Raw genomic sequence first — 10010 nt, forward strand, 5'->3', positions numbered from 1 at the left:
CATACAAGTAGAGTATATATCTCTGTTTTCAGAGCCAGCTTCACATTCTCATGACATGCCTAAAGTTTTCCTTAATAATGAAGAGAAAGGAACAGTCCATGCTCAAGTGGAACTTCTCATGCACATGGGAACTCCTGCAAGTGTGGATAACTTGAGATTAATGCTTGCATCAGTTCTCTTTAGCCTGTCTTTTGAAGTCCTTTGAAGGAAAATGGTATGCTTGCAATAAAGAAGCAAAAAGAGCAGAAATGGACAGATCACTTCTCTCAAACTGATACTGTTCATATGGTATTATAGATGGGAGAAGTTATATGACCATTTAACCCATTTTTCTCCCCAGCCCACAGGTGTACACATTTGATTCCTGTTGTGTGTACGCAATATTGGGCAGAAATGGCTTAAGATGAATGCATTTGATCGTATTCCTAGTGCCCGCTTGGACATCTATTGAGATCCTGTACAAATTTGTCTGCACCAGAGTGCTACGCAGACAATTTCCATAGGGCTGTACTCATAAAGCTGGAACTAGTCATTCGTTTGTGTGTGTGGGGGGGGGGATACAGGAAGTACGCCATTGCTTAAAAGAAATTAAAGCACTGGTTGCTTTTCCATATAATTTCATGGGAAAAATCTCCTACCTGAAGAATGGCATGGATGGCAAGTTTGCAGCTCTTTCATGCACTTGTATATTCTACATGGTGAAAAATAGAAACATTTTTGTCCATTCCTTGTGTCTTCAGACAGCAGTCTGCTTACAAGATATGTTTTGCAGCTGGAGAAGGCAAAAGATGTGCGGGGGCGGGGGGGGAGAATGGTCAGACTACCCTTATTTTGTTGCTTTACTGTTCAGCTTGCTTCCACAGATTCACCAACATGTTAATCATGCTGAGTTCCAGAAAGGAAGATGATACTGCAGTGAGAGAAAGTATTTTGCTGCTATGATGAATATTCCTTTCTATTTATAGTCCAGGCCAAGTCAGGTTGCTCTCCTGAATTAACAGTGCTTGTGCTCATGGGTGGGATCTTGTAACTATACGTTTTAGAAACTGGGAGTGTGCGTTTCTTCGCTAAACAGATTAGTTAGGGTGAGCAAACTAGGTCACTGGGGGAAAACCTGGGCTGCTTTCTCATTCAGAAGGATGTCAAAGGAAACATTTGTGTTCACCTCTTCCACTCTACGCTCCCTGCGTCTGCAACAAGAAATGCTGGAGTGGGAAGACCGACGGAGGGCCGCATCTCGGCAAAGTGCAAGTCGGAGGTACCAGTCAACTTCCAGGAGTCTCCTGACACTGCCCAGGTCCTCACGGCGCCCTCAGTACTGTCGGGATCCTGCTGTTCACAATGCCCTGTACACAGGAAACTTGCCAAGCATCCGAAACATCTTTAAAGATGAAACTACTACCAACTTGATTATGGAAACAGTCAGTGAGGAGCTGGTGTGGTCAGCTGAGATGGGTAAGACTGACTACCTGAAACAGGAAAAAATACAGTTTTAGATTGGTGTACTAATGTCATCTGGCCCACTTTTGGATTTTGGCCAAGTTTTGGAGGGGGAAGTGTGATTCTTCAAGTATCTGGGTTTTAGAAGGAAAATCTGGGCTTTATTTTGCTCTCGAGGGAGGGAGAGGACCATTGGCAAATGAGGTTATAGAATCTGTGTTTGGGACTTCCTAGCTTCAAAGAAAAAAACAAGAAAGAATAGGCTTATATCCATAGGATAGGCAGACTTATAAAACTAAGGGTGCAGTCCTAACCCACTTTGCAGCACCAACATAAGGGCAATGCAGCTCCAAGGTAAGGGAATAAACATTCCCTTATTTTGAGGAGGCCTCTGAATGCCACCCAACTACAGGATGCAGTACACATCCCATTGGCACAGCTAATGCTGGAAAGTTGTTTAGGAAACCAACTTTCCAGTACTGGCGTAGCTGTGCCAGTGGGACATGTGCTGCATCCTGCAGTTGGGTGTCACTCATGGAGGCCTCCTCAAAGTAAGGGAATGCTTGTTCCCTTATCTTGGAATTGCATTGCCCTTATGTCAGTGCTGCAAAGTGGGTTAGGATTGTGCCCTAAGAGCATAATCCTATGTATTTCTGCTCAGAAGCAAGTCTCATTGTGTTCGGTGTGGCTTACTCCTAGGAAAGTGTGTACAAGATTGCAGCCTCTGTATGTACTCACTTTGTTGGAAACTTTTTATAATTAAAAGCAGGAAAAGGGTCGTGATGTGGAGTTAATAAATGGACATTCCTTTCATCCAAACATAGAAATGTGGAAACTAGGTAAAATTGTGTGATGACGAAAACATTCCACTTGAAGTGGTACCCTTTGCTTTGGTAAACAGAGCCTTCTGAAGCTCTGTTGCAACATCAGCCTTTGGGGTGCTGATATGTTGACAATATAGCCTGAAGATGTTTACAGTAATGTTCTCACTGCTGTAAGTCTTATAGCAGTATCTTCGACTTCTGCAGACTCAGGATCCATGTTTATTACCAACACATGACCCAGTTTATTACCAACACATGACCCTCCCCCTGAGGGCTGGGGATAAGAATAGGCCCTCAGTTTGGCTGTACTTGTCATAAGAGGTGACTGAACAGCCACCGGGTAGATGGGACTCGTTAGCTTGGGAAGGCAGCTCATCTGAGAGAAGGAAAACTCTGATCCCAAACTTCCACTGCCTTGTGGCTACATCCAGTTGTGGAAAAGGCTTCAGGAGTCAACCTCGAGGCAAAATCCGGAGCCGGAGTCCCTGAAGCAGTTCATGGCTGAACACAGTTGCGTTCTGACAACTCCTGCGACATCGCTGGAACCAACCGTATTGGCGTCTTCCTTTCCATTGGACCATTTCAGCGACGTGGAGAGGGGGGATATGCTGCATGGGTAACAGTCTATCCTCCATATCTACTTTACCCAGGCTTCGCGCACTGGAGAGGACACTCTGTTCCAGAACACTATTCAGAGTGCGTTACCATAGTCTTCCGAGACTGAAGGATGCCAACAAGAAGACCCAGTTTTAATTTTCAATTTTCAGGCATCCCCGTATCAGTGCAGAAATATGGTCCAGCCCCCAACCCCCTGCAAATATGGAAACTGTGGATATGGGGGAACTCTATCTCTGTGGCTCCCTCATGCCTATTAACTTCATTTAGGTTCTTACTGATGAAGCCAAGCAAAAATATTTCTTCCTTTTACAGAATACTGTAAGCATGCAAGCTTATACACGTAGCATGACATGCAGGCAGGCAGCCTGAATGCTTGAAGAGACTAAGTGAATGTTAACAGCAAGCAGGAAGCTTAGTAAAACAAAAAAAAAGGTCACTTTCCCCTGTCTGTACAGTACCATTTTCCTGCATCATTGTGTATAAATAACCATCTTTCTATAAAACCACACCTTATAGCAATGAATTCCATAAGTAAATTGCACGTTGTGGGAAGAATGTTGTTTGCCCTAAACCTGTTGCAGGCCAAGTCAGCTGGATGATTCAGCATTGCAACATTATAAGTACAATACACATTCCTGAGTCATATAATTCTCAATGAGCTCTACTTCCTGATCTCCCCTTTTTTCTTGTTGATTCTACAGGAATGTGGGTGCTGACCCCACAGAAAAAACATACCTCTCCACTACGCATTTTGGCTTCCAGGGGCTACCAGGATTGTGTGAAGCATCTACTCCTGCATGGAGCTGAGGTTGACACAATGGTTGGTGGGAAAGCTGCCCTTCATGACAGCTGTGCCAACCACCGTGCAGAGTGCACCCGTCTGCTCCTTACTTATGGCGCAAACCCTAACATTCTTTCAGAAGATGGGGTGGCCCCACTGCACTTGTGCACCACCCAGGAGACTTTGCCGTATGTCCTGGACATGGGGAGGGGGTGCATTATGGCTTGACAGAGGATCAAAGCAGTAAGATGAAAGCAACCTATTGAGGAATGGCAATAAGGGCTAATTACACAGGCGTGTGAAACTGAGGATCAGAAAAACTTTTTTCAAAATTTATGGTGGTTTTTTATGAATTTGGGATGCTGATTCCAAAAAACAGCCATAGTGTCGGCTTCCTCATTATGAAGCTCCTTGAACCCTAATGAGGTTATGCTATATCTCCAAAACTAGACATGATAGGGCAAAACTGATGCCATCTTTGGAATTTGCACCCCACATATGTCCAGGAATAGGTCGAATTTTTAAAACAGCGAAAACTGTGTTGGCCTGTGATGTTAGTGAGTCCAGGAGCTCCCCAATTTAATTGCAAGAAGATTTCTTTTTCTGTCCCCAAATCTGTATATTAAATGCAGATTCTCTTATATGAATAAATTATGCAAAACATATACTGAGATAAACAAAAACTCTGATTTTGCACCAGAAAATTGGTGACTTGTATAAATTACGTATGAAGTATACCCAGCCTTGTTATCTTATTTTGGGTAACTTACTCTGCAACTTTGTTCTTTTTAAATGTAATCTTTTGCTCGCCATGAAGAAGGATATGGAGATAGGCAGAGCACAGAAGGCCCTCTCCCATGCTCTGAAAATCTCTTGGTTACCCTTCTTGGTTTCTAAGATTTCAATAGGCACTGACAACACAGTTTCAAAACTGTATTTTCAGCCATATGAGCTAGAAACTTGCTTTTCAAATGGAAGCTGGTATTCTCAGGAAGCTGAATACTTCCAGTTATGTTTCTACAGGATCATAGCATATGTAAATGATGATGATACATATGCTCTGATAATTTTAATTTGAAGCACATTCACACAACCCTACTAACCCTACTTTAGCAAAAAGTTGTGTGGATGCTGCTTCGTCCAGAGATGAATGGTGTGAAAAACTTTGAGGTCAGGTTTTATGGAACAGCCTGTTGCAAGAGACTCCTGGAGTTTTCTGCATATCGCTAAAAAAAGTTTTTAATGGGAAGGTATCTTTCATTACATGTCAGGTTGGAAGGATGACAGCCCTCTGCTTCTGCCCAAAATCCTCTGGCATACAGAGGACAGGTTCACATCAGGCTGGAATGCACTTGGAAGCAGCAGAAGTTTTGCAGATTCGGAGTGTTTCCAAAGCACAGTACAAGATGAGCATACGGGTCATTTTCTCACTTTGTGCTGGGCTTTTAGAGATGGTCAACAATAGCAAGAGTATCTGACCATACCTAATGCCTGGTGCAAAGTTAATAACTTTGAAGGGGTATTGGAAAAAATGACGGAGACTGGGAAAGAAGCAACAAGGAATGGAGATCTGTGGGTTATACAGAGCACAGAAGTACCATCTAATAGTGGACGTTTTGCCAGCTTTGGCTATATATACCCAGCTGTACGTGTGCCACTATAAAGACCAGGAACTTATTTTAACTAAGCAAAAGACAAGATTAGGCTTCAGTAGTCTGTATGACATGCCAAATTCCCCAGCATGATTCATTGTGCTTTCCAGATGTGCCCAGCTGCTATTGGAGTATGGGGCTCTAGTCAACCAGCGTTCAAGAGATCGTTGTGTTTCCCCATTGCACATGGCTGCTAAGCACGGCCTAGATGACCACGTGAAGCTGTACCTCTGCTATGGAGCCAACATTTCCCACAGAAACCGAGAAGGAGAGACAGCTCTCAACGCAGCCTGCGCCAGTGCAGAAAGGCCTGAGGAGGCTGGCCGCTACTATCGAGTGGTGAAGCGACTGTTAGAGGGTGGGGCCAATGCCCAGATTGCTGGCCGGAAGAACCACACACCCCTGCATAACGCCTGCAGCAACTGCCACATTCGGATTGTGGAGCTTCTGTTGGCGCATGGGGCTGAGGTCAATGTCAGTAACTGTGCTGGCTACACACCTGTGGACTGTGCTGTGCAAGCAGTAGAAGATTACCTGGAGGGACAACCCGAGAAGGTTATAGTCACTTTGCTCAACTATGGGGCTGCTCCTATCAATCCCAAGGTAAGTGCAGAACTCTTGCTTCTCTGTCTCTTCCATCCTACATGGGCCACCATCTCTTGAAACTGCTGACTGGGTTGCGTAACAGTTGGGACACACCTCCAATAGGAAGAGTGAGAACTCTTGTCTCTGCAGAAGAGCAGCTTTGTATGTTCCATGTTAATCTATTGCAGTTGCTCTGGCAGACAACCTATTATGGTGAGAGTTGGACAGGGGAAGTCATAAGAACAGCCCCACTGGATCAGGCCATAGGACCATCTAGTCCAGCTTCCTGTATCTCACAGCGGCCCACCAAATGCCCCAGGGAGCACACCAGATAACAAGAGACCTCATTCTGGTGCCCTCCTTTGCATCTGGCATTCTGACATAGCCCATTTCTAAAATCAGGAGGTTGCACATGTACATCATGGCTTGTAACCCATAATGGATTTTTCCTCCAGAAGTCTGTCTTTGGGCAACCTTAAGTATCATTCCAAGTCCAAATTGGATCTGATTTAAGAACAATCATGCTCATTTCTGATCCTTCTCCTCACTGCTAGGATTTAGAAGTATATGTAGAGGGCAGTTCAGACCCCAAAGAAACCCTCCACATGGTTAAGGAAACTCAGCTGGAAGTGAGAAGGGGAGCTGAGGCATGTACATACTGTGAGTTTGCACATTCTTAATTGCATGGTGCTGGTTCAGGTTTAAAAACTGTTAATGCCCAAAACAGATATCTGGGTGGTGGTGGTAGTAGACTAGATGAGGGCAAACAAACGGAGGCGCAACCAGATAAGAGAAAGGAACTCCCTGTCAGTAGAATTACTGATTAGGGAATAAGGTTTTGGCAAGCATAGGGTGGGGTAGCACTCAAGTTTGGGAGTTCTTCTGGGTCCAACATTGAATCTGGATGCCCTGGTCTTATCTGTGGCTGGGAGTGCACCAACTACACCTGTTCCTGGATAAGTTGGATCTGATTGCAAATAACACGTTTTGTAACAACGTTACATCTTGTTTGAATTATTTCAGTGTGAGTGAAGTTGCCTTTGAAAAGCATTAGGAAGCTTCAACTGGTCCTGAAAGTGGTGGTGCAGGATGATCAAGACCTTGTGACTTGATTGCAACATCTGCACTGGTTTGCCAATATGCTTCCAGGCACAATTCCAAGTTCTGGTTTTGATCTTTAAAACCCTAAGTGGCCTGGGGCCAAGATACAAGCAAGGCCATGCACACACTAAAAACTAGGAACTGTCAGCGTGTTCTTAACCCATTTCTGCCCAGAACACAGGTGTACACATTTGATCCCTGTTGCATATATGCAATGTTGGGCAGAAATGACTTAAGTTCTGGACCACAATAAGAGTCCCCCTGGAAATCTGGTCTCTCATACACCTCTCCTTGGAATTTAACTCTTTCAAGCCTATTTAAGAGGTAGAAACTTTTATTTTCCCCAAAATGAAAGCAGGCAATTTTCAGATGCTCTTTTCTTCCCTGAAAGCATTCATATCTGCAACTTTTCTGTTGATTTTTTTTGTGGATACTATGAAAACATGTTCTTGATTAAAGCTGTCAAATGGGTGTAACATAAGCTTGTAAAAACTTTTCATTCCAAGGTGTTCACATATATGCTTATTTCATAATGCACGTGTGTGTATCTGTGCTTTCTCTCTCTTCCTCTCCTTGGTTGGTTCTTTTGCCCTTAGATGCTGAAGTTTTGTGCCTTGTCACCCAAGACTATGGAAGTCATTCTGAATTCTTATGACCGAATACTGTCCTGTGATTCCTGGGTGGGATCTGTGCCCCCTGATGTGTGGCGGGTAAGCAATCCAGTTGTCTCCCTGACCCACATTTGACAACTGTAAGCCCCCCCCCCCCCAAAAAAAGATGGTTCATCCATGTCCAGAGCATGGAGGAAATATGTCTACATTAGGATCCTTCTCCCAAACATCTAATTTTCTTTGTGGACAGAAAAAAAAATCTATATTTTTAATGGAGAAGCATCCCATTATGTAAACACATCTGTGATCAGAGGTTGTACAGCCTGGACATAGTAAAAAGTAGGTCATAAAGGACTAGTTTCATATAGTTCTACACTTTTTGACTCAGAATGTTTATGGACCTTGAAAGTTATTTGGCTGCTGAAGTCAAGGCAGTCCAACCTTGCCAACTCACAGCAACAGAAGAGTCAAGCCATGGTAGTCAGAGGAACAATTATTTCTCTGCCAACACTGGGGCCATTGTGATGTGCTGATCTGTTCTGGCATTGAGAAAGGAGAGCCAAATAGATGTTAAAAGTAGTAGAAGAGGCTCTAAAATTGGGGTAGGAAGTGCAAGACTGTCAGCAGGGAGGTTTGATACTTATGGCCTGTCATAGTGATGGGTGAATAGTTACTCTGTATTGGGTTGCTAGAATTACTCCCATGTCTGGTTGGGAGTCAAGTGTCATATGAGTGAGCATTCCCCCATGGACCACCAGAGAAAGGACTGCCCACAGCCACAGTTCCAGTATGTGAGTGCTTCCCCATGGACTAGCAAATTTAATTGTATTTTTGATGCGCGGGTGAGGGGTTGCATGTGGTCCACAAAGATTCCAGTTTTTATCTCAGTGGTCTGCGGACTCTCAACAGCTGGGAACCATTGGCTTAAGGAAATGGCTTCTTCATGAGAAGCTGTTCGGCATAAACATGCACACATTTCTGCTACTACACCTTCCACGTAGGGGTGGGTTAGAGAAGGAGAGGACCTGAAGCTTCACTTGATTTTCTTTCCATCTTGACAGGAGCACCAGATGTTCTATGATTCAGCCCTTTGGCTGGTGAACCAGCCACGCCCACTGCAACACCTGGCCCGCTGTGCTGTTCGGAAACAGTTGGGAGTACGATGTCACATGGGTATTGCCCAGTTGAAACTGCCACCTTCTTTGCAAGACTACCTACATCTCCCATTGGAGGGTTACCTCAAATGAAATTTAGAATGGAAAGATGTCTGGTTTCCTAGAAATGGAAACTGGGGACAGAGGCAGGGGAACCTAGTGTTGAAATGTACTACTTTATCAGTCCACTGGGATGGTACACAGAGGAAGTTACGTGTACTTTTGTGTTTTGCATTTTGCCTCCATCACTAAAGCTTAAAACATTTTAAAAGCTTTGTGTTATTTTTTGAAGGTATATGGCCATAAGCAGAAAATGGTAAGTACTGCAAATGCAGAAGCTTTGGAACAAAGTGGGGTCCTGCACCCTTTAGCTAGGTGCAGTTGTATGACACAGTTTGTAGGTAGTGCTTTATGCCAGCCATTTTCAACCACTGTGCCGTGGCACACTGGTGTGCCGCAAATGGTCCCCAGGTGTGCCATGGGAATTTGGGAGAGGGTCATTTATCAATAGGACCATTGGGGGATGTGAGCCTTGTCAATTGTCAAAAAGCTGATGGTGTGCCTTGACCATTTAGTGCCTTGCCAGTGTGCCGCGAGATGAAAAAGGTTGAAAATCACTGCTTTATGCAATCTCAGCTGGGTTTGGCAAGATTTACAGCCGCCATTTTAGTGCCCTGCAGAGTATCTTGGCTAGCAAAAGCAGGATAGATTACTTACTGCAGTTTTTCATGGTACAGAATTTTGATTTTTTAAAACAAATTCTCCTTTTAATAATATTGTAAGAACAGTGCCTACTTCCTGGCTAGAATGAAAACAAACTTCACTCAAATGGTGAATTCTTTTACTAAGTGAAATTTTGAAGATTCCAAAGTTTGAGTGAATTTTGACAGATTTCATGTTTCCATTATTGTTCTTCCGACTGGTTGGAGGCCTCACTGAAACATTATTACCACTACAAAGCTTATGGTTTTATATTTATGAAAATAAAAGTTGGGTAATGCTACAGTAGATGTGGCATTTTTCATTTAAATTGTCACTAATTACTTCTAAAATTAATTACATTAATACATTGTGCACAGGTACATTGTGCACCTGTACATTGCTGGTGAAGATCAGTAGATGGAGAACAAGCTGTCTCTTATAGGACACTTTATTACCTGGTTTATCACTGAGGAATTCCTGGATCACAAACCAGTCTCTGTGCCTATTGGTCTGTTTTGAGCATATTGATCTGTTCACATGCC

At 43.7% G+C, this 10010-nt stretch overlaps 1 protein-coding gene across 1 annotated transcript; it reads left to right on the forward strand.

The window, feature by feature from the left end:
- The first annotated feature begins 1139 nt into the window (after positions 1-1139).
- Positions 1140-8859, forward strand: ASB16 (ankyrin repeat and SOCS box containing 16). The gene is made up of 5 exons (XM_066631129.1): positions 1140-1455; positions 3584-3851; positions 5426-5918; positions 7598-7711; positions 8674-8859. Exons 1-5 carry the CDS (start codon positions 1140-1142, stop codon positions 8857-8859), a joined length of 1377 nt encoding a protein of 458 aa, XP_066487226.1.
- The last annotated feature ends 1151 nt before the right edge of the window (positions 8860-10010 follow it).

The sequence above is a fragment of the Tiliqua scincoides genome, chromosome 5 (assembly GCF_035046505.1).
Source record: "Tiliqua scincoides isolate rTilSci1 chromosome 5, rTilSci1.hap2, whole genome shotgun sequence".
Taxonomy (NCBI): Eukaryota; Metazoa; Chordata; class Lepidosauria; order Squamata; family Scincidae; genus Tiliqua; species Tiliqua scincoides.